The sequence below is a fragment of the Rhinatrema bivittatum genome, chromosome 1 (genome assembly GCF_901001135.1).
Source record: "Rhinatrema bivittatum chromosome 1, aRhiBiv1.1, whole genome shotgun sequence".
In the NCBI taxonomy this organism is placed as follows: domain Eukaryota; kingdom Metazoa; phylum Chordata; class Amphibia; order Gymnophiona; family Rhinatrematidae; genus Rhinatrema; species Rhinatrema bivittatum.
The window spans coordinates 699,344,061-699,370,200 of NC_042615.1; the positions used below are offsets into that span (position 1 = coordinate 699,344,061).

A 26,140-nucleotide genomic window follows, 5' to 3' on the forward strand; every position below is an offset into this window, starting at 1 on the left:
CTCTGCAATGGGTCTCTGTCCACCCAATAATGGCTTAAAAAACAATGCCTCTACCAACCTCTGCCCACTGTTCTGCCATACACTTCTGTCCACCTAAGGTATCACAGACTAATGCTTATGCCAATCTCTCCCTGCTGCTCAGCCATGCCCTTCTGTCTTCCCCTCGACATCCTTCAGATCAATCCCAAAACCAAACTGTCACTGCTGCACGCTATGCCTCTGTCCACCACAAACCCAGACACAAATGCCACTGCCTATGTCTCCCTCCACTGCTCTACAATGCCTCTGTGCCCACTCGAAAGTCATGCACAGCAATGCCACTGCCTCACACTCCATGTAGTTCTAAAACCCTGCCTAAGTGCCTTATCAGTCCAACTCCTGTAAGCTGCTCATGAACTTTGGCTACTTAACGCTTCATCACCTACCATTCCGAGTGCACACATGCACACATGGCTCAGCAAACCATCACCAAAACTAAAGTAAATGCTACACCTCTCTTCCTCTTATGTGTCTGCCATTGTAGCAGTAGCAGAAGGTATGACTGCAGTTCTGTCACTGTCTTCTCTCTCTCAATTGTGCATTATACATGCTCATGCATTCAGGCCGATACAGTTCACTGCGCTCAGCCGAGTACACCATTTAGCATGCATTTGGCCGCATGTTGGGAGGAGGAATAGCCTAGTGGTTAGAGCAGTGGACTATGAACCAGGAGACCAAGGTTCAAGTCCCACTGTCACACCTTGTGACCTTGGGCAAGTCACTTTACCCTACATTGCCTCAGGTACAAAAACTTAGATTGTAAGCCCTCTGGGGATAGAGAAATACCTACAGTACCTGAATGTAAACCGGTGTGATATCTCAATTGAGATGAATGTCGGTATATAAAAAAAAAATAATAAAAATAAATAAATGTTTTCACTACTCGTCTATTACCCCTCATACTGTAAGGGATAATAGCGCGTCAAAAACACGTGGCCAACCCCCCGAAAACTAATAACGCTCAACACATGCAAATGCATGTTGATGAGCCTATTAGTTAGTCGCCCTATTAGTTAGCCGCACATTTTACTCTCAGAAGTTAACGCCTGCCCAAGGGCAGCCATTAAATTCTGAGCAACCCAGATAAATGTACAGAAAAGCAGAAGACACTGCTTTTCTGTACATCCTCCGACTTAATACCCTAGTGATATTAAGTCGGAGGAACCAAAACTTAAAAAATAAATAAATAAAAAGTAAAAAAAAATGTGCCAGAGATCACATGATGCAGTGAGGGAGGAGGATGTAATCCCCCTTTGCTCGGTGCTGGGCCTGCTGCATCCGACCCCATCTGCCCTCCTAAAAGCCAAATCGTGAGTCTGATTGTGCGTGGTGCTGTAGCTGGACAATCGGGGAACAGAAAAAGAAAGGTATGTCTACCCGGCTGGTTAAAAAAGACAGAGAAAAAATGAAGGTGCGTCAGAGGCCTTCAGCCGGCTCAGTCATGGCCACCAGTCCTGTGCCCGAATCGCTTTCTGTTGCGGCACTTGCCGATGTCAAAACTGCGGTGCTGGAGGCTCCCGGACCCAATATTAAAAATATCTCCCTTAAAATCACTGAGATATCGGCGAATATGGGGAAAATTGAAGCGCGTTTTTCAGAACTGGAGAACCGCATGTCTGATGTCCAAGATAGACTCCAGACAGCACAGGCAGATATCATGGCACTAAAAGCCTTGGTAGTAAAACAGGCGGCCCGGATTGAGGATTTGGAAAAAAAAAAATCGCTCAAGCAGGTCGAACTTGCGATTTGTGGGGTTGCCGGAGTCCCTTGAGGACAAGAATCTACCTGCAAAACTGGAGGCCTGGTTTGAGCAGGACCTGGGCCTAACGCGAGCACATGGCAAGCTGCAAATTGAGAGGGCACATAGGCTCGGGCCTCGTACACAAAATGCAGCCTGGCCGCGAGTGGTAGTGGCAAAAATATTCAATTATGCCCACAAGCAAGAGATCCTTCAGGCAGCAAGAATTGTGCTATGAAAATGCAAAGATTCTGGTGTTTCATGACTTCACTGCGGCGGTGGCTCCTGTTTGCACTCAATTAATAGCCCAGGGAGTTCGGGCCACACTTCTTTATTCTGCTCGGCTGAGGGTCGCCACAGCTAAAGGTGTTTCCTGGTTTAATGCTGCTGAGGAGGCGAAGGCACTATTAACAGCTACAGCGTCAGGACCCAACAGTCCGCAACCTGCGCAAGCAGAACCCTGACATTTAGCACTAGTTTTGTGAGCAAGGAGTTTTTTTTCCTTTGTTTTCTACTAATGCAAGTGAGATATGCACCAACTAGCTGGAGAGAGTACATGGTTTTTGGTTTTTTTGCAGCCTAGCAGTCTATCATCAGCTACAGAGCAATGTGATTGCTTATATTGTTACTTATGGTACAGCTTTGTCAACCTAGGACAGCTCTGTTTTCTGTTAAACTTACACTATTTTACCTCTGTGTAAACTCCGATCAGCGCAAGTGGACTTTTGACAGTGAGCACTGGTTCTGTGAGCGAATAGTTGGTTTTTTTTATTCTCTGTTTCGCTCCTAGTGCTACTGAACTATGTAACAGTGAGCCGGTGAGAGTGCCTGGGTTTTGTTTTGTTTTTTGCAGGCTAGCACTCTGCCACCATTTACAAGGCGATGTGGGTGTTTATATTTCCAGTTATAGTTCACTGAGCCAGTTAAGTTATGGCAGCTTTGTTTCTATTTAAATTGACCTTTATTACTCACGTGGAAAAAAAATATTTTATAATAGTTGTTAAATATGAAGTGACACGTTAATGTGAAGTATAATAAGGCATTTATCATCTCATTTATTATAAATGATGGGGAGCAGATGTGGTCAAGATGGAGGGGTGGGTGAGCCAGCATGGTAGTAGTCTCGGTTTTACAAATTGGATAGGGAAACAATGGGGGTATAGGGGGGTTGGGAGGGAAGGAAGACAAGGGAAGGGGAAGTGATATAATTTTTCACCAGGTTGATGCCAAAAGAGTTTGTCTGGGGTGGACAAGCAGTGGGGAGGGCTCACCCTGTGGATTAAATCTTGTGTCTATACTACACCTAATCTTACAGAAGGCAATAGCTAATTTTGACACTCATTTATAGGCCAATTCAGTAAAGTCCGCGGGAGAGCGGACGAACGCCTGCTCTCCCGGCGCGCGCACCGGCCACTCACCGGTACGTGCGATTCAGTATTTAAATTAGGTGGTGCGGTAGAAACAGGCAAAAGGAGGCGCTAGGGACACTAGCGCGTCCGTAGTGCCTCCTTTTAGCCCGGAGCGGTGGCTGTCAGCGGGTTTGAAAGCAGACGCTCAATTTTGCCGGAGTCTGTTCTCGAGCTCGCTGACAGCCACGGGCTCGGAAACCGGAAGCCAGCAAAGTTGAGCGTCCAGTTTTCGGCCCGACAGCTGCCGGCCCATTTTAAATTTTTTTTTTTTTTTTTTTTTTAACACCCTTCGGGACCTCAGACTTAATATCGCCATGATATTAAGTCGGAGGGTGCACAGAAAAGCAGTTTTTACTGCTTTTTGTGCACTTTCCCGGTGCCGGCAGAAACTAGCACCTACCTTTGAGTAGGCGCTAATTTCTTAAAGTAAAATGTGCGGCTTGGCTGCACATTTTACTTTCTGTATCGTGCTGGGATACCTAATAAGGCCATCAACATGCATTTGCATCTAGAATAGACTATTTGCATCTAGAATAGACTATTTCATGATCAGTATCAGTGTGGTATCAAAAGTAAGTGCTGCAGGGATAGAGGAAATTGTCATTTCGGATCATGCCCCAGTCTGGCTGGACCTGAAATTGATACTTTACTAACCCAGAGGAACTCGGCTCAATTTAAAGCCAAAATATATTATATAAATATTTTATTTCAACATGATATCAAAAATACATTTTAACCACAAGTGCTACGTGCAATACATCATATCCACATTAAAAATATACACTTCATACTGCCATCCATACCACACATACCATCACACTATACCATGTAAAAAAGGACATATGCATCTACAATATGAATACCCAGTACAGTACATTAAACATTCAAATATCATCAGTTATTATAGCGCGATCCTAAGTATCTGCACATGTTATTACCCATATTCTATTACCAAACATAATATTGTATTGTTCAAGACTCTCAAGCTTCAAACCTGATACATAGTATCTTCCATTATTCAAAATATACTACTCAGTCTGCTAATGTTATATAATGTCCCCTGTGTTCTAATACCCTACGGGATACCCGTTTCGCCCCTTCCTGGGGGCTTCTTCAGGAGTATACTGCTGAGTTGTTCACATCAATATTGTGTCTGCATATTCATGGGATATATAGTTCAACTTCCATGCGATGAAATTGCTTTCGTAAATTCCATGAAGATCATTAAGTGGATATCACGTTGCACGGAGCAGTCATTCCTCCCACTAACCGTAAAAACATATTACATACAATTAGAACAAATACTTGTTTTATCTCGGGGATAACCACCCTGTGCACCTTCACCTAAAATACTCCGTACCAACCAGAAAAGTTATAATTACCCCGGTTATTTACTAACCGCTGTGCATATATTTCGCTTACGAGCACACATTTGCAGGCAAAAAGATGTTAATGGGTTTCTCAAAAGGAACTCCTCACATTAGTCCAATTCCTGCATGAAACAGTAAACCGTGTAGATGAATCCAAATCTTTTCTTACTCCCAATATTATTATCCTGTAATAACTCTCGGCTTACTGTCTTATACATATTTATCCAATTCCAGCATAAAATAACAAACCCCGGAAGTAAATTCAAGCCTATTCTTACCTCCAATACAACTAACCTATAGTAACACATTCTATCTGTATCCGACTCATATCCTTCCTATCACAGAGAAACATCGGCGGCTTTTAAATCACCCTACCGAGCATGCCATAAATTCTAACCCCCAGTTATTTGCCCTTATCATACCCTCCCACTTAACATACCTCCCTTGTTCCATGTCCCATCAAGTCTAATTTCTCGTTATACTCCACAAACCTTTACCTCAAAACTCTGCAAGCTTACCTTAACAGTACTCGCGGACCGTCTACAAGCATAATTATTCCTTCTCCCAAAGAGTACCTCTTCAATAAATTTGCTGCGACAGACGCCGGCACCAAACTCCCGTCCTTACAACGGGGTCTGGCGTAACTCCGTAACTTCCGTCTATTTAACCCCCTCCCCTCGTCATGACGTATCCTACGTTATCGCCAAAAAACCTTCACAAAAAGACTTTCACAAAAAGACACACCCCTTACACATCCTGTCCTTACGTTCCATCTTAACGTGACTTACCTACACGTCATCCAGACGTCCTATCACACTCCGAATTCAAAAACGAAAACACCCTGAAACATGTCCGGCCTCCCAGCCGAAACTAATTCTCATAACCTATCTTAAGCCTACATATTATACACTGTAAAACGCCTCCCATTCCATCATCTCGTTTAGTCCTGATGGATATACTGTTCGCCATGTATAAATGTATCTTTGTTCTATTTTCCTGAGAATATTGCTGACATCGCCTTGTTGGCGAATATGGCATTTTTGGATAACGAAAAATTTCAAATCATCCAAATTATGTTTGGCAAAATCCCAGTGGGACACCAGAGGTGCTCCACTTTTACCCGTCCGTAATCTGCTCTTGTGTTCAATGATACGTTGTCTAATTTGCCTGCTTGTGTAACATATCATTGAACACAAGAGCAGATTACGGACGGGTAAAAGTGGAGCACCTCTGGTGTCCCACTGGGATTTTGCCAAACATAATTTGGATGATTTGAAATTTTTCGTTATCCAAAAATGCCATATTCGCCAACAAGGCGATGTCAGCAATATTCTCAGGAAAATAGAACAAAGATACATTTATACATGGCGAACAGTATATCCATCAGGACTAAACGAGATGATGGAATGGGAGGCGTTTTACAGTGTATAATATGTAGGCTTAAGATAGGTTATGAGAATTAGTTTCGGCTGGGAGGCCGGACATGTTTCAGGGTGTTTTCGTTTTTGAATTCGGAGTGTGATAGGACGTCTGGATGACGTGTAGGTAAGTCACGTTAAGATGGAACGTAAGGACAGGATGTGTAAGGGGTGTGTCTTTTTGTGAAAGTCTTTTTGTGAAGGTTTTTTTGGCGATAACGTAGGATACGTCATGACGAGGGGAGGGGGTTAAATAGACGGAAGTTACGGAGTTACGCCAGACCCCGTTGTAAGGACGGGAGTTTGGTGCCGGCGTCTGTCGCAGCAAATTTATTGAAGAGGTACTCTTTGGGAGAAGGAATAATTATGCTTGTAGACGGTCCGCGAGTACTGTTAAGGTAAGCTTGCAGAGTTTTGAGGTAAAGGTTTGTGGAGTATAACGAGAAATTAGACTTGATGGGACATGGAACAAGGGAGGTATGTTAAGTGGGAGGGTATGATAAGGGCAAATAACTGGGGGTTAGAATTTATGGCATGCTCGGTAGGGTGATTTAAAAGCCGCCGATGTTTCTCTGTGATAGGAAGGATATGAGTCGGATACAGATAGAATGTGTTACTATAGGTTAGTTGTATTGGAGGTAAGAATAGGCTTGAATTTACTTCCGGGGTTTGTTATTTTATGCTGGAATTGGATAAATATGTATAAGACAGTAAGCCGAGAGTTATTACAGGATAATAATATTGGGAGTAAGAAAAGATTTGGATTCATCTACACGGTTTACTGTTTCATGCAGGAATTGGACTAATGTGAGGAGTTCCTTTTGAGAAACCCATTAACATCTTTTTGCCTGCAAATGTGTGCTCGTAAGCGAAATATATGCACAGCGGTTAGTAAATAACCGGGGTAATTATAACTTTTCTGGTTGGTACGGAGTATTTTAGGTGAAGGTGCACAGGGTGGTTATCCCCGAGATAAAACAAGTATTTGTTCTAATTGTATGTAATATGTTTTTACGGTTAGTGGGAGGAATGACTGCTCCGTGCAACGTGATATCCACTTAATGATCTTCATGGAATTTACGAAAGCAATTTCATCGCATGGAAGTTGAACTATATATCCCATGAATATGCAGACACAATATTGATGTGAACAACTCAGCAGTATACTCCTGAAGAAGCCCCCAGGAAGGGGCGAAACGGGTATCCCGTAGGGTATTAGAACACAGGGGACATTATATAACATTAGCAGACTGAGTAGTATATTTTGAATAATGGAAGATACTATGTATCAGGTTTGAAGCTTGAGAGTCTTGAACAATACAATATTATGTTTGGTAATAGAATATGGGTAATAACATGTGCAGATACTTAGTATCGCGCTATAATAACTGATGATATTTGAATGTTTAATGTACTGTACTGGGTATTCATATTGTAGATGCATATGTCCTTTTTTACATGGTATGGTGTGATGGTATGTGTGGTATGGATGGCAGTATGAAGTGTATATTTTTAATGTGGATATGATGTATTGCACGTAGCACTTGTGGTTAAAATGTATTTTTGATATCATGTTGAAATAAAATATTTATATAATATATTTTGGCTTTAAATTGAGCCGAGTTCCTCTGGGTTAGTAAAGTATTGATTTCATTAACAGAGGAAGCACTTAAATACATGACCCTATTAGGTTACCCCATGGACCTGGAATTGGACAGACGGCAAGCCACTTCCCCTACATGGAGATTCCCCTTTTATTTAGTCAATGATGTTAAATTTCAGGAGTATGTGAGAACCAAATGGCGGAGCTATGCAGAATCAAATGCAGTCCATGTTACATCCCCAGTGCTCTTCTGGTATACAGCTAAGGCAGTAATATGGGGGGGGGGGGGGGGAGAGATAATCTCATTTATGGGTGCATTCAGTCCCGCCATAAGCTGAGGGAAGTCTATTTGAGAGTAAAAACGGTCACATGCCTCTAGATCCCAACCCCCAGAAGAGTAGAGATCACTGTAAAATTCCCTAAACCTCTGCAGTATGGCATCAGTTTCTGTTAAAGCCACCCCCAGGGGTGTAACATATTTAGTTAATTTGTTGGAGGTACCAATCCTAATGTCTCCCCTATGGCTACTTTTTGGCTGTATTTCTCTTTTACGGGTGAGGGATATGGGGGCTCGGTTGCTTATTCGTAAAGCTTGTTTGTGGCCAAAAAGGTCATTTTGTTGAACTGGAGGGAAGTTACCCCTCCATCTTTCTGGACTTGGCATAACTGCTTACACCGGATGCTTCAAATGGAGGCGGCGAGAGCGAGAATCTCCACGCAACAAGAAGCTGTTCATGAGGGTCTGGGATCCGTATATACAGACTCTCTCGCATCGCTCTCGCAGTTTGATCCTCAATGAGTGAACTAAATTTGGACGGACACTCTTGCATCAACACGCATATGGGACACGACCTTGAACACAAATGGAACGCTTGAAAAAAATATATGGCTCAGGATAGGGTAGGGGGGGAAGGGGGAGGGGGTCTTTCTTGGTGGATTTTTGTGCTATCTAGGGATGAGGTTGGAGAACTGAGAAAGGGTTCATAAGGGGAACATTTCAGAGTTCAGCATTCTCTGTATTGTTTTTTGGTTGAAAATAAAAAATGTTCTAAATTAAAAAAAATTTGCCCACAGGTCAGTGGTTAGCAAAACGGATGCTCAGTTTTACCAGCATCCATTTTCCTAACCCGTGGTGGTCAGCCGATTTGAAAACCAACGCCAGTAAAATTGAGCATTGCTTTGTTGGACATGCTGACAGCCACCTCTACCGCTAATAAGGAGGCACTAGGGACACACTATTGTCCCTAGAGCCTCCTTCTTATTAGCGTACCACCTTATTTAAATACAGAATCGCTTGCCCAGGAAAGGTGCCTGGGCGCGCGTTGGGAGAGCGGGCTCTCAACACGGAGCGCCTGCTCTCCCGCATTTCTTACTGAATCGGCCTGATTGTTTCTATCCTTCTCTCTCAGTGTCAAACCACACTGCTTCTGCCACTCAACTTCCCTTAAAATTTCATCTACTTGCAATGAAATTCATACTTATAACATAACTCCAACACAATCACATAACAAGTATTCTACATCCTGACACCACCACCTAAATCAGCAACTTTCCTATCTCCCTCACATATTCCACAATGGAAAAACAACAAACTGGCAATACCCGAATAGCCTTAGCTAGCACAAATCTTTTCCTCCCACCTTTTCTTTATTTATTTCAAATTTTTATTGGTGTTAGCAGAACATTCATACAAAACACAACAACATTTTGATAACATTGAATCTCTGTCACTCATATAGACCTATTTAGAATAACATGACTGATGGCTAGAGGTGCCAACCACAGTTTAACCAAATAATTCAAAAGTAAATAGTACTCAAATTAAAATAAAATTAAGTCAAAATAAATTAACATAAATAATTAAAATTAACCCTCCCCCCCCCCCTTCAAACCTAACAGGGTAGGTAGTAATAAAAGTGATTGTAGTAATGATAACAGGATCTATGGTAGTGGACATGCAAGTACCAAGAACATAGTAAAATCGTCATCAGTCCCAGTAACAGCTATGAACAGATATATTAAAAGTGCGTATTATACCATCGGAGGAAAGGTTCCCACACTCTGACATGGACAGCCACAGAATCCCTCTGAATAGCTGTCAAATAGGACCAATAATGTACATTCCATAGCCTTCGAAGGAGTAACGTTTTGGTAGGAATTAGCTCACTCTTCCATTGAGCTGCTAGTTCCTGACCTGCCTCACATAGGATGTGATTAATTAAGGATCTTGTGACCTGGGGCCAATCTCCAGGGTACTGAGAGAGAAGAAATATCTCTGAGTCAAAAGGAATGTTTAAATCTGTCAACTCCAAAATCACCACAGCTATCCATCTCCAATAAGGAATAATCTTTGGACGAGACCACCACACATCATAAAATGTGCCTTCCAATTTACACATACAACAGCAATGATTTGATTGCTCAGGAAAGATCTTATTTAACCTGTCCGGAGTAAGATACCAGCAGTACATAATTTTGTAATTAGTCTCCACAACATTGGCAGAGATTGAACTTTTTGCTATAGCTTTATAACAGTTTAACCATTGTGCTTCAGACCATGTGTGACCCCAATCTGACTCCCAGCCCAATTGATATTTGAAATGGGATAGCTGTTTAGGTGGTAGCCTAGTGTATATCTTGAGAACCAAACCTTGGCCCACATTTTGATGAAAGCACATATCTTCAAAGTCAGTCCTATTACGAACTATGCGCTTCCACAGATGTGAACTGGTAAGACAGTGTTTCAATTGCAGATAATCGATAATATTCCGAATGAGGGAGACCAAATTGCAATTGTACATCTTCAAACGGCAACATCTTTGAGCTCCCACTCAACTGACCACAACACCATATCCCTCTTTGAACCCATTTCTTAAAAAAATCACCTGCTTTAGGCACAGGTTGAGGGCCCCTGTAAAGTCCCAGGGGTAGGAGAGGGGTGTAGCGATCTAATCCTGATAAATTGGGCCTCCATTTCTTCCATAACTTTAAAGTCAGCTTCATAAAAGGATTAGGTGACATATGAGGTGCGTCCCTTTCAGGTATTCCCCAGAGTTTTAAATATAAAGATTCTCTCGGGGCAGCAGCTTGCTCCATATATATCCATTGTTCCTTTGGGGGATCTAGAAGATCGTTCATATACAGCCCTCAATTGTGCAGCAAGATAATATTAAGCAAAGTTGGGAACCGCCAGACCCCCCCCTCTTGCTTTTGATAAAAATAATACCTGTCGCAAGACCCAAGGCAGACGCTTCTTCCATATCAAATGAAGAGCCTTTGTATGTGAGGCTTTGATAAATTTGGCTGGGACTTCTACAAGTAGAGTTTGAAAAAGGTACAGCCATTTGGGTAAGACTATCATTTTAATGACAGTTATTCTATCTAACCACAAGAGGGGATATGGAGCCCATATTTACAGGTCTTTAGCTGTTTTCTCTAATAAAGGAAGATAATTCAAGGCAAACTGTTGCCTCCAATCCGCACTTAATTGGAAACCTAAGTACCGTATGTTGCGAGGTGCCCATTTAAAGGAGAACTCTCATTTAAACTATCAACTAAAGGTTCTGGTAAGGAAACATTCAAAATCTCAGATTTACTTATGTAAAAAAGCCAGAGATTTTACTAAATTTACTCATTTCTTGTATCAACACCGGTAGTGAGAGTTGGGGGATTTGCAATGGAGAATAAGATATCATCCGTGAATAAGGTTATCTTAAATTGAGTATTCCCAACTTTAAACCACTAATGTCCCCATTGCATCGAATCGCGGTTGCCAGAGGTTCCATAAATAAAGCAAAGAGCAACGGTGAAGGGGGCAATCCTGCCGAGTGCCCCTGCCAAGTCAAAGGTGTCAGAATAGGAACCATTAACTTCGATACAGGGCTCGGAGGAAGTATACATGGCCCTCAGCCAGGTTTTAAAATTATGTCCAAGGCTCACCTTCTGTAAAACTTTAAATTAAAAACCCCAGTGTATTCAAACGCTTTTTCTGCATCAATCTCTAACAGCACTGCTGGAATCTTATCCTGTCGTGAACTCCACATTAAGTTGACAATTTTGCGAATATTGTCTCCTGCCTGCCTCCCTCGTATAAACCCCGATTAGTCTATATTTACTAAGTCGTGTAGTATTCGATTCAACCTATTAGCCAGGATCTTTGCCAAGATTTTTAGATTGATTTTTAATAAAGAAATGGGGCGGTAGGATCCACATAGGGATTTGTCCTTACCCGGTTTTGGGAGTATTGAGACCCCTACCAATCTCCTGAAGGGAGGCTAGACGGGGGTTAAACAGCACCTCATTGTATAATTTCTGCAAATAGGGAATTAGTAAGTCTCTGAATTTCTTATAGAAAAGTCCAGAGTATCAGCAGCTGCAAGAAGAAGAACATTTGACTATGTATTTTTTTTTCCTCTTAAGTCTAATTGTGTTTATATATTTATTGCTTTTCAGACAGAATCTTTATGCATGTGACCACTCTTTTCTATCTCTCGTATAGCCAGGGGCACTAGTTTCTTTCTGCTTGGTTTTCAACATGTTTCTTTCGGCATCTAAAGTTGTGGAAAACTGCTTTATGAAAGTTTTTAGCATTATCAAATAGATTCTTTAACTGAGTTTGATCATTGTCTGAAACAAATATGTGATTGTTCTAGGAAGAAAACAGCTGAACTGTATATCTGTTTTGGATAATTAACAACAGATTCAGCAGAGGAAGAACTAGCTTTGTATTGTATCTTGTTTATTTGGATACATTTTTTCAGCATTATTCTGAATGAGACAGTTAATGACTTGTTACATTTTTATTGAGCCAGTTAATCAAATTTTGGTCTAAGAAGGAAGGGGGAAAAGGAAAGAGACTGAATTGTTAAGACAGACCTGCCAAATACAAGCTCCTCATTTCCTATCTAACTGGAAATCTCCTAGGCAGGAATGCCTTTTGGAGACTTCCCTCTCCACAGAAGGGACAGTATAAACATACTTCTGAAAATTGCAAACAGGCACACGCACCACTTAGGTAGGACATCCTGCAGTCAATGCTGGCTTTTAAGTCATGGGATTTGTTAAGTGCAGGACAATGTGGATTTTGGTCCTAGCAGCTTAGCTCAATTTAATGATCTTAAGAGAAATCTCCTGGGATGGAGCTCAACTGTTCTGCCTTTTCAGCGACTGACAACCTACACCGCAGGAAAAGTCACTAACGAACTTTACTTGATTTTCAAAGTTGCCAGTAAAACTGTGTTTCTGTGAAGAACAGAGAGACAGCTTAAGGCATAGCAATGCACAACAAGACTCACTGCTGAGAAGAATATGGACTGAGAAGTCGAAGGGGGCAGACAGCACTTTCAGTCAGGCTTTCTCAAAGGAGGCATCTTTTATAGCAGGAGCTTTTGGTCTATCCTACTGCAGGCAGCATACTACAGACTCAAGAGAGTATAGCAGAATTATTGTTTTCCCTTAATTTTTCAAAAAGGAAATGCACCCTCCACCATGGCATCCGAACCAGGAACTCCCAGCTGCTTCAAGGTCTGGGAAGTCAGGGCCAGCGGTTCAACTCTATGAAAAAATCTCAACATGGTTCAATATGGTTCCAGCCCTGGAGGAATTTCCCCATCTTCCAGGATCAACCTCACATTCAATGCCATCCGGATTCCTGTCGGGAACACCTGCAGGGAGCAGAGGCGAGCCCCAGCACTTAAGCATAGGACTGGAAGAGGGAGGAGCCACCGGCTGAGGGACAGAAATGGGGGAAGTGGAGGAGGACTGCACCTAAAGAAAGGCTTGTAAGCTTTGAAAAAACTCCACCCAAGAAAAAGTGACTGGGTCCCGACCAAGCCCAGAAGGAACTGGAGCTGGTCCCTCAGAACTGCCCTCGCCAGTGGAGGAGCAACTCAAGGGAGAACCAAGACCTGGCATCCCCCCAGTCAAAGATGGGACCAAACCATCATCAGAATGAGAAAAGCCAGGCTTAGCAAAATCTGAGGAAGACAACTCTCCCTGAGCGTCTGAGCAGCGCTGACACATGTTAGAAATCAGGTCAGGCTGAGAAGTCCTAATATGACAGGCAGCACAAATAGGAAGACTCTGAGGCTTCGTGCTTACCGGCGCCATCGCTGCGGTAAACATGCGTCAGAACGGCTCGCGAATAAAAATGAAATGTGCCCGAAAAATAAGCATCTAGAAGAAAGAACGGCAAGGCACACGAACAACCTGTGCGCCAAGGGCATAAAAAGGTTTGTGTGCGTAAAAAGCACATCCAAAAACTGAGCACACAAGGTCTTGAACGAGTAGATGTGAATCGGTTATTTACACTTTCAAATAATAGAAGGACTAGGGGACATTCCATGAAGTTAGCAAGTAGCACATTTAAGACTAATCGGAGAAAATTCTTTTTCACGCAATGCACAATAAAGCTCTGGAATTTGTTGCCAGAAGATGTGGTTAGTGCAGTTAGTGTAGCTGGGTTCAAAAAAGGTTTGGATAAGTTCTTGGAGGAGAAGTCCATTAACTGCTATTAATCAAGTTTACTTAGGGAATAGCCACTGCTATTAATTGCATCAGTAGCATGGGATCTTCTTAGTGTTTGGGTAATTGCCAGGTTGTTGTGGCCTGGTTTGGCCTCTGTTGGAAACAGGATGCTGGGCTTGATGGACCCTTCGTCTGACCAGGCATGTCAATTTCTTATGACACATTGCGCACACAGATGGCCTATAGAGGGCAGCAGAACACGCACAAGAGCGTGCAAAAATGGCTGTTGCGGCCTACCACACAGCGTGCAAGAAAAAAAAAAAAAACAAAAACCTACGTGCAGGGCATAGTCCACAGAGGGCCGGCTCAACCCGCCAGGCTGCTCAGCTCCCCAACCCCAATGGGAGCGGGAACGAACGTCTGCACAGTGCGCCGAGAATGGAGACTGGAAGAAGTCCTGAAATCCCTCTGTCTCTGGTTCAGGTAAAACTTTTTTTTTTTTTAAACCTTACCTGAGCTCAGCGCTTACCGGCTTGAGTACAGAGACGGTTCTCTGGCTGTGGGGGGGGAGAGGGCATCTGCCGTCACTGCCACGCTCAGCTTCTTGCACACAGTGCCTTTCAGCTGAACTAGCAGCTAAGTCCACGCCAGGAAACCCAGCTACCAGACCAAGGCACACCTCTGAGGGACCACAGATATTGTCTAAGGAATTCTCAACTGGGGGAGGGACCTTTAGGTATCACACCACAGGAGAGCAGGGCTTTCTTCTCCTGAATTTAGAATTTCAAATTTCTCCTTTCAAAAAGCTCAAAGCAATCCCCATAGGGAGATGCATGTCCATCATCTGCAGGAGACAGAGAATAATGGCAGACTGGGGTCACTGCAGGGTTATATATACTGTGATGTCAGCTTGCTCCGTCTCCATCTGCTGGTAGGGGAGCATAAACCCACTGGTCTTGAGTCCATCTGTCTACATACTAGGAAAAGCATTTTATCATGCATCTGGGGTGTGGTAATCGGAAAGAACTATATGCTTTGGGAGGTGAAGGGCTGATGTGTATAGAGCAGGAGAGAGACCTTGGGGTGATAGTATCTAACGACCTGAAGTCGACTAAAGCAGTGTGACACGGCGATAGCCAAAGCCAGAAGAATGCTGGGCTGCATAGAGAGAGGAATATCTAGTAAGAAAAGAGAAGTAATAATCCCCTTGTATAGGTGCTTGGTTGAAGAACCTGAATATATATATACCCTGGAGGAGAGGAGAAGCAGGGGGTGATATGATACCTTCAGATACTTGAAAGGTTTTAATGATCCATGGTCATCAACAAACCTTTTCCATTGGAAACAATTTAGTAGAACTAGGGGTCACAATTTGAAACTCCCAGGGAGGAAGACTTAGAACCAATGTCAGGAAATATTTCTTCACTGAGAGGGTGGTAGATGCCTGGAATTGCCTTCCGGAGGAAGGCGTGAAGACTAAAACTGTGAAGGATTTCAAAGGGGCATGGGATAAACACTGTGGATCCCTAAAAGGCTAGAGGGTGGGAATAAATAAAAAAAGCTTAACCGGCACGGAGTGGCAGTTACCACCTTGGGAAGCTTGCTGGGCAGACTTAGATGGACCATGTTGGTCTTTTTCTGCCGTCATTACTATGTTACTATATATATATATATACAAATGGAGACATGTTATATATTTGTGGTATTTTATCAAGATTGTAACTGGGTTGACCTTCAGATATAAACATCCCATTCCCCCTTCCTTCCTTAGTCTCATGGATCCAGTTTCTACTTCAACCATTAATCTTCATTTTTTATTTATTTATTTATTTTTTTTATAAAGATTACAGTTTCAGAGAACAGATAAAGAGCCTTCTCTGAGGCAGAGCTCATTAGTGAGGTTCCTTGGCTAGTGTCTGGCCAAAAATGATAACTGATCGATGACTTGGTAATAGACCTTAATGAAAGGAAATAAAAACAGATATGCAGAAATGCACTTTTGTATACACTATCTGCTGTCCAGTGCCTACTACGCTTCAACAGCAGGGGGAAAAGAGGAATTGGATTCAGACAGCCACCAATTAGGACCCTGACGTTTATGGTCTGAGGAACTGATAAACGTGGAGGTAACCCGCATGGAGCAGCAGTTACTACCCTTAACAGAAGGCATGGGATTACTACCCTTAACCAATAAGCCTTGATGCTTTTGATACATTGCTCTCTGCTTCAACAGGTAGGGGTGGGGAAACAGGAAAGAGGAATTGGATTCAGAGACAACCAACACGTGTCCTGAACTTTTTACAGTCTAGGATACTGATGCATAGAGATTTGGGAAAAAACAAAAACAAAACAAAACACAGGACTGCTTCTATGGCTAAGTCTATAAGCAAAGCATGTCCAGAAGCACGGTCTGAATGTTCAAGAAAGATCACCACCCAGTAAACCCTTAAGCAAAACATGGGGGTAACCTGCATGGTGCAGCAGATAATACCATAAGAAGCTTGCTAAGCAGACTGGATGGACCATTTGGTTCTTTTCTGCCATCATTTCTATGTATGGCAATAATGTATACTTCTGCTTTCACTGAACGAATGCTTTCAATTTTTCAGAGACTGCCTTGCATGTCTGCCAAATAAATGAACCTATTAATATTTGACCCCAATTGAAATATTGCACTACAAGAGAAATATGGCTCAGTTTAAGTGCACTCTTCAAACCTATTCTAGTAGTTTCCCCATCTTCCATCATTATGAAATGGATACAGAAACAGTTAATGAACTGGGCTTGTAGGAAACACACTTACATTTTCAATAGTTAACCATACATCTCATCTCAAGAAAAAAAAAAAAAGATGAAAACAAAAAGGTAACCTTTTCAATCAAGTTGGATTCCTTATTTACAAGTTGTGTGAGCTTCTGCAGATTTGCGTCTACTGTATCCTGCCCCGCTGGAGAGAATCCTAAACAAACCAACATGAAGAGAAGGGAAAGACATTTAGCAAAAGACTTAGGTAGACAGTAAGAAAGCATGCAGTTTTCATAACAAGATAATCAAATGTGTATAAAGGAAAGGATTTATGTACTGCAAGCAATAGTGTAGAAAAATTTAAACTGTGCATTCTTGCTTGCAATGTAAACCTTAAGACTGAATACAAGCATGAAAGTTTACTATAAAATATTCCTTTGTGCATTTCAAACTAAGGGCCATTTCTTTTACACAGAGGAGTTGCAATGCAAAGCTTTAACATGTCTCTAAAAGTAATGGGCCGGATTTTAAAAGCCTTATGCGCGTAGGGGGGGTTATGCGCGCTGGGCCAATTTTATAAAGGCCCAGCGACGTGTGTAAAGCCCCGGGACACATCTAAGTCCCGGGATTTTACAAAAGGGGTGGTCCGGGGGCAGGGCCAGAGGCCTCTAGCACAGTGGCCATTTCCCGCTGTGTCGGAGGATCACGTGCCGGCACGCACAACTTGTGTCTGCCCAAAGGCAGGCGCAAAAGGTAAGACAGATCGGGGGGGGGGGGGGGGGGGGGGGAGGGGGGGGGAGGAACGGGGGAAGGCCGTTGGCGTGTGCAAGATGCATTACTGTGCACCCCCTTGCGCACGCCAACCCCTGATTTTATAACGTGCATGTTATAAAATCGGGCACACATCTGTGCGCGCCGGGTAGCGCAAGTGCATGTACGCCCACACGCATTTTTTTAAAATTTTACCCCAATATTTTTGTATATTTTATTATTTTTGCAAAGCTACACATACATTTTAGATGTGCCTGACACATATGGATAAACTGTCAAAATACTTATTCTATCTATGATGACTATTTTTGATTGGATAATTTCTCATAAATGACTTCTGAAGGAATTTTCTGGATAAAAAGCAACTTTTCAAGAAAATTTCTTCATTATACTGGTATCTTATTTTTTCATTTTCCTCAAAGATAAATACATTCATTTGCTGCTATAAGCCAATAACACAGCCCTCTAAGGTAGGAAACAGGCCAATGTACCGTTATGACATGTAACTCATTTACTGTGTAGTTTCTTATTCATACAACTCCTGTACAATCCTCATGGCCAGCCATCATAGTTGGTGGATAGCAGGGTGGCTGGTGGATGTGAGGACCGCCTGGTAACTTGCCTGCCTGGTACGAAGGTGGCAGACCTCACATGTCACCTAGATAGGATTATAGACAGTACTGGGGAGGAGCCGGCTGTCGTGGTACATGTGGGCACCAACGACATAGGAAAATGTGGGAGAGAGGTTCTGGAAACCAAATTTAGGATTTTAGGTAGGAAGCTGAAATCCAGAACCTCCAGGGTGGCATTCTTTGAAATGCTTCCTGCTCCACGTGCAGGTCCCCAGAGGCAGGCAGAGCTCCGGAGTCTCAATGCGTGGATGAGACGCTAGTGCAGGGAAGAGGGAATCAGTTTTATAAGGAACTGGACAACCTTTTGGGGAAGGGAGAGACTTTTCCGAAAGGATGGGCTCCACCTTAACTAGAGTGGAAGCAAGCTGCTGGCACTAACTTTCAAAAAGGAGATAGAGCAGCTTTTAAACTAGAACAAGGGGGAAAGCCGACAGTCACTCAGCAGTGCATGGTTTGGAGAAATGTATTCTTGAAGGATACTAATGAACAGGAGAGTTAGGGCATCCCAACAGAGAGGTTCCATTAAAAGCAAATGTAGTCCATGTGCCTATATTGAAACATCACCGAAGCTAATGATTTCTGAATTATCCCCAACAACTGAAAAGCAGGTTGTTAATACAAACAAAAAACACACTTTGAAATGTCTGTATGCCAATGCCAGAAATTTAAGAAGTAAGATGGGAGAGCTAAAGTGTATAGCAGCAAATGATGACATTGACATAATTGGCATCACAGAGACTTGGTGATCCTCCCTATCACAATGATAGGGAGGATCAACTTGGTGGGGGTGTGGCACTTTATGTCCGGGAGGGTATAGAGACCAACAGGATAAAGATCATACAAGAGACTAAATGCTCACTAGAATCTATATGGGTAGAAATCCCAAATGTGTTGGGTAAGAGTATAGTGATTGGAGTATACCTACTATCCACCTGGACAAAATGGTCAGATATGATGAAATGCTAAGAGAAATCAGGGAAGCTAACCAATTTGGCAGTGCAATAATAATGGGAGATTTCAATTACCCCAGTATTGACTGGGTAAATGTAACATCAGGACTTGCTAGAGACAAAGTTCCTGGATGTAATAAATGATTGCTTCATGGAGCAATTGGTTCAGGAACCAACAAGAGAGAGCTATTTTAGATTTAATTCTTAGTGGAACGCAGGATTTGGTGAGAGAGAGGTAACGGTGGTGGGGCCACTTGGCAACAGTGATCATAACATGATCAAATTTAAACTAATAACTGGAAGGGGGATAATAAGTAAACCTGCAGCTCTAACACTAAACTTTCAAAAGGGAAACTTTGATAAAAGGAGGAAAAAATAGTTAGAAAAAAACTGAAAGGTGCAGCTGCAAAGGTTAAAAGTGTTCAACAGGCATGGACATTGTTTAAAAATACAATCCTAGAGGCACAGTCCATATCTATTCCACACATTAAGAAAGGTGGAAGGAAGGCAAAACGATTACCATCATGGTTAAAAGGTGAGATGAAAGGCTATTTTAGCCAAAAAAAACATCCTTCAAAAATTGGAAGAAGGATCCATCTGAAGAAAATAGGATAAAACTTAAGCATTGTCAAGTTAAGTGTAAAACATTGATAAGACAGGCGAAGAGAGAATCTGAAATGAAGTTGGCCATAGAGGCAAAAACTCATCATAAAAACTTTTAAAAATATATCTGAAGCAAGAAACCTGTGAGGAAGTTGGTTGGATGATTAGAAGACCGAGGGGTTAAAGGGGCTCTTAGGGAAGATAAGCCCATTGCAGAAAGACTAAATTAATTCTTTGCTTCCGTGTTTACTAATGAGGATGTCTGGGAGATACCAGTTCCGGAGATGCTTTTCAAGGGTGCTGAGTCAGACGAACTGAACGAAATCACTGTGAAACCGGAAGATGTAGTAGGCCAGATTGACAAACTAAAGAGTAGCAAATCACCTGGATCGGATGGTATGCATCCTAGGGTACTGAAGGAACTAAAAAATGAAATTTCTGATCTATTAGTTAAAATTTGTAACCTATCATTAAAATCATCCATTGTACCTGAAACTGGAGGCCAATGTAACCCCAATATTTAAAAAAGCCTCCGGGGGATCTGGGTAACTATAGACAAGTGAGCCTGACTTCAGTACCGGGAAAAATAGTGGAAACTATTCTCAAGATCAGAATCATAGAGCATATAGAAAGACATGTTTAATGGAACACAGTCAACATGGATTTACCCAAGGGAAGTCTTGCCTAACAAATCTGCTTCATTTTTTTTTGAAGGGGTTAATAAACATGTGGATAAAGGTGAAATGGTAGATGTGTAGTGTATTTGGATTTTCAGAAGGTATTTGACAAAGTCCCTTATGAGAGGCTTCTAAGAAAACTAAAAAGTCATGGGATAGGAGGTGATGTCTTTTCGTGGATTACAAACTGGTTAAAAGACAGGAAATAGAAAGTAGGATTAAATGGTCAATTTTCTCAGTGGAAAAGTGTAAACAGTGGAGTGCCTCAGGGATCTTACTTAGACAGATGCTTTTCTATATATATATACACACACACGACGAGTGAGGTTATCAAACTTGCGGATGATACAAAATTATTCAGAGTAGTTAAATCACAAGCGGATTGTGATACATTACAGGAGGACCTTGCAAGACTAGAAGATTGGGCATCCAAATGGCAGATGAAATTTAATGTGGACAAGTGCAAGGTGTTGCATAAAAGGGAAAAATAACCCTTACTGTAGTTACACGATGTTAGGTTCCATATTAGGAGCTACCACCCAGGAAAAAGATCTAGGCATCATAGTGGATAATACTTTAAAATCGTCGGTTCAGTGTGCTGCAGCAGTCAAAAAAGCAAACAGAATGTTAGGAATTATTAGGAAGGGAATGGTTAATAAAATGGAAAATGTCATAATGCCTCTATATCGCTCCATGGCGAGACCGCACCTTGAATTCTGTAACAATTCTGGTCATCGCATCTCAAAAAAGATATAGTTGCGATGGAGAAGGTACAGAGAATGGCAACCAAAATGATAAAGGGGATGGAACAGCTCCCTTATGAGGAAAGGCTGAAGAGGTTAGGGTTGTTCAGCTTGGAGAAGAGACAGCTGAGGGGGATATGATAGAGGACTTTAAGATCATGAGAGGTCTTGAACGAGTAGATGTGAATCGGTTATTTACACTTTCGAATAATAGAAGAACTAGGGGACATTCCATGATGTTAGCAAATAGCACATTTAAGACTAATCGGGGAAAAAAATTATTTTTCACTCAACGCACAATAAAGCTCTGAAATTTGTTGCTAGAGGATGTGATTAGTGCAGTTAGTGTAGCTGGGTTCAAAAAAGGTTTGGATAAGTTCTTGGAGAAGAAATCCATTAACTGCTATTAATCAAGTTTACTTAGGGAACAGCCACTGCTATTAATTGTATCAGTAGCATGGGATTGTCTTAATGTTTGGGTAATTGCCAGGTTTTGTGGCCTGGTTTGGCCTCTGTTGGAAACAGGATGCTGGGCTTGATGGACCCTTGGTCTGACCTAGCATGCAATTTCTTATGTTCTTATACTTCCTGCCATGGAATGCTTCAGAACAAAAGTTAAAAAACACAATGAAGGTATTTATATATCTATATTTCCTCATATCCTGTATCTAACATACCTCAGGGAAAATCATAATTTAATTAATTTACCACATTTATTGTAATGCAATAATACAAAGCCTAACTATACATTAAAAACTACCTAACTCACTCATCATTCCACACACAGCAATAAAATTACATAATAAAAATATGCAACACCGTAGGTACATTACCTTAAAACAGTAAAGTATCTATAATGTGCAAATATTCCTCAACACCATATAAACAACTCAATCTATGCACAGTTTGTTATATATACTTAATATTTAAACACTGATTTATTCAAACTTGTTCAATATATATGTAATGCTTTATTTATGGATTCATTTAGTACAAATGATAATCTGTATGGAAATGAATGAAGACAAAACTGTGTTAATCAGGATATGCACCATCTGTGTGGGACTTCAACCATATATTACATTACAATAAATGTGATAAATTAATTAAATGATAATTTTCTCTGAGGTTTTATTCAGAACAAAAGTTGACACCACCAGATATAAATATACTTTTAATAATAAACATTTTGTGATTGCATTTTCAAAATAGTTCATAATGATGGACTGGGCAAATTATAAATATATTACACTATTGTAGTTAATTGTATTATACATAATTCCTAAACTTGCACATTTAACCCATACAATTGGACCTAGATACGGATTTCATGGCCAATTTTACATAATACTTTAAAAAACAGCATTTAACAACAAACATAGTAATAAATATTCCCTTCACTTTCTTATACACCGGGATAATATCCACTTAATAGTTCACCCTTTGTATCTCAGTCAACTTTCCACTTTAATATTGAGCTTGGCTACTTGTGCCAGAAGAGAACTAATGTTCAATTAATCAAAGTGATTGACTGGTAGAAGTTTAGTAACCAGCATTTTATTCTCCATGCCAATTTTATAGATGATCCAGCTTCATTTGTGAGGTAATTGCCCTCATCGCTGGTGGCCTGATGCTTAAGAATTTGTGGACTTGTGCAACTACTTCAACTTACAGCATGCCAAGTGAGGAGAAAATGAACTGGTTTCAAAAGTACTTATTCTACACTGTGTCCCCCAGTAGGCTGCACAATCATGCAGAACTGCCAGTACTGCAGATGCTCAGGCCCTTCAGGAGCTGGATCAAATGTGCAATAGTACCAGTCCAACCCTACATATATCAGAGCGCCTACAGGAACTCCAATTCAGAACATTTTTTCCCTCTCTTCTACGCAACAACATTTATATTTATTCTCTGTAGCAGGTCTGTGGATCTTTTTTTTTTTTTTGAGTAGAGACTTGTTTAACATCTTTCAAAAAATGACTTAAAGGGATGTTATTTGCTCAGGAATTTGGGCAGCAGGGTTAAGATTACCAAAAGTGAGCAGGGTTTATTGCAAGGAGGGCTCTAGTTTAAAAAAAAAAAAAAATTCTTTCAGGCACTTGTTCATCTGCTGTGCTACATAGGCAGTTTGGGGAGGTTTCTTTTTATGTCTTGTCTTTGTCCTTTTGATGCATTTTATGACTTTTTCTGCTAGCTGCATAGGAACTTAGTTTTTTCAGTTTATAAATAAAATGCCAGAAGATTTGGAAATTCTAGAGTTGAGAGTTTATTACATAACATACATTTTCTCTACTTAAAAGACATACACTGTTTGCACTCTATCAAACGTTCTCTACCTGCAACATTTTGGGTAAAGTAACCACCAAGGATGTCATCACAGAAGCGACACAAATTCGAAAGCTGCTTCAAGTGCTCTTGCAACTGGACCTTGGGAAAGTGCACTTTATAAAGAGGAGCAAGAGATCCAAACACAAAGGCATCCAGGGTTGTAGGCCTATAAAGGAAGAAACAGATTTCAAAATATCAGCAGAAAGAAAATGTTTTATACTGACAATTGGAGAGGATGCACTTATAGAAGAACCCAGTGATTTCAAGAGACCAGCTGAAGGAAGCCATAAACACATTCCATGTATGCTCAGCATTTCCTGCAGACAGCACCTTATCATATCCCTGAGCTATCATTTATCATGAGTCACAATCTCATGGAGCAATAACCCATCTCATTCACTTTGAAAGACATCAACAGCACAAAGTTGGCTCCAGATCCAAAATATCCACACATTGTTTTTCACCAGCGTGCAAGTACCTGCGTTCTCACTGGGCATTCTTCTTTCCATCTATCTTGAGATAGGAAAGGCAATGTGAGGGTGTACTCCTCAATACCCTCCTCTATGACTGAGGGTCCAATGGCCCACTTCATAGATGGTCAGCCTGGTGTGGTCAGGGGCAACCATCGGCAGTGAAATTGGAGGCATTTTGGCTTGTGATCACTGCTTGAAATTAGAGACCATGCTGAACCCTGAAAAGCAAGCTTCTCCTCCATTTCTGGTAACAGCACAATCCGAGTCTCTGGAGAGTGCAGCAGATTCCAAAGTGGCGCATCCGCACTCTTCCCCTCAGGAAGATGAGCATGGGAACAGTTAGTACTATACTCCTGTTATTGACTAGAAGGCCAGCCTAGATGCATAGGAAAAAGTTGCTCAAGGAGTCGGAGGAAGTACCTCTACTACGTCATTGTCTCCTGGCTTTGATACAGAGAGAAATGGAGACTTTTCAAAAATTGCAGCTGGCGTATCTGAAGCCTCTCAGCAAGAAGCAGCTAAGCAAAAGGTACGTCTTTGTGTTTAATTTCATTTTAGAAGTTACCTGAAAGGCTATCACCAAGCTATAAATGTCATGGGCTGTACAAAAGGATGAAATGGAAAACTTTTCTTGAGAAACTGAGGCTAGGGTCACTTGTCAGGAGCACATTTTGAGCAGACAACACTAGCAGGAGAAATAACTTATGCCTAGTTAATATCTCTAGAAGCCTCAATGTTTCACCAAGGGAGTGGTTTAGGCAGTATCTGCAAGACATTTCGGATTTCTTAAAAGATGTTACATTTCCACCAACTAAAGTTTACTATCGACCTATAGCTAAAAAACTAGAATAAAGAGCAAGGTCAGGAAGGGAATGGTAAGAGACTCGATGCCATCTAACTGCAACCAAGACATTCACAAAATGCTTTAAATCCATTCTAGCAGCACGACCAACAAAATAATTTAATTTACAAATACTCAGACACACACAATTGATCACAAAAAGGCTCTCAACAGGACAATTTGAAAATCATTTACAACTGGAGCTCTGCAATTGGCCAACAGTGGCTGAATGTACTGTACTATACTATGTAAAAGATTCCCTGTATCTAAAATCTCAAAAGCTACAGCTTTTCGTGAACAGCACATGGCACCTCCCTTCAACGATCTGAAGATCTCAGCAACCAACATTAATATATCCAAGATAAAACAAAACAGCTAAGTTATCCAATTAACTTAACATCCAAGGTACTTTTTGCTTCTTTCCAAAAGGAATCTATTTCTTGAACTGGTTACTCACGTATTTCCAAAGAAAAACTGAGATGTTCCCAATCTGTATGACAGAAGATTTAAGCACTCTTTGGCATCTCTGTATATCTAACAAAAAATAAAAAACAAACAAGTTTTAGTGTTAAAAACAGCAGAAGTGGCAATGAAAATTTACTGTTCACTAACATGCATTAAACAATCAAGCTGTCAAACATTCTTTGCAGTTTCAGTTAGATCTTACCAAGTTATTCAGAATTTACCTGCGCTTCAACATCATTCAAGCTGTACAGCGGTGGCTCTCCTTTTGTCACCAGGATCCTGTTCAGTGCTTCCCGGGACATTTTCCCAGGTAGGTATAAATTCAGAGGGAAAGGAATCCGTGAAGAAAACCAGGGTCTTGTCACGGTGCAGTAATTGTCAGCATCCACCCAGAACGTGTGCAGCTGTGCAACCATGTTCGGGAACATAAACAGAATGTTAAAATAGAATTCAAAGCACAACATGAAGGATTTTCATGGGGGTAGCTAGGTTGGAACCAATTTGTCACAACTTCCCAGAAACCATCTGGGTCAATGCCAGCAGGCTGATGGTGGCTGGGTACCATCCAGCAAAGCCATGGGGACATAGGTGACTGGATGTTTGGACAACAACTTTTACTGGTTTTGGTAGCTATTCTGATTATTACAATGGTTGGTGGTAAGATGCTGGGAGGTGGAGAATGACTGGGTGTTGGTTAAGCAAGGAAACTTATAAGCTCATCCAACCAAGATGTTAAAGAACTAAAGTGGAGGGTAACAAAAAATGAATTAAATATTGAGCGATATCCACAAGTTGTCAAGCTTGTACATCTGCCTATATATTTTCTTGGCAGAATAAATTGCAATAACTGGTAGGACTAGCTGGGCCAAA

At 41.4% G+C, this 26,140-nt stretch overlaps 1 protein-coding gene across 5 annotated transcripts in view; it reads right to left on the reverse strand.

Annotated features, from left to right (window-relative positions):
* MTX3 (metaxin 3) overlaps window positions 1-26,140 on the reverse strand; it is an 88,050-nt gene that overhangs the window by 25,635 nt on the left and 36,275 nt on the right. For all 5 annotated transcript variants that reach the window (XM_029575697.1, XM_029575663.1, XM_029575670.1 and 2 more), the window contains 4 exons: window positions 25,492-25,674; window positions 25,263-25,339; window positions 23,500-23,657; window positions 16,913-17,001 (listed from right to left, as the gene is read on the reverse strand). In XM_029575697.1, coding sequence (XP_029431557.1) covers window positions 16,913-17,001; window positions 23,500-23,657; window positions 25,263-25,339; window positions 25,492-25,674 — 507 coding nt within the window. The remainder of the gene's footprint in view (window positions 1-16,912; window positions 17,002-23,499; window positions 23,658-25,262; window positions 25,340-25,491; window positions 25,675-26,140) is intronic.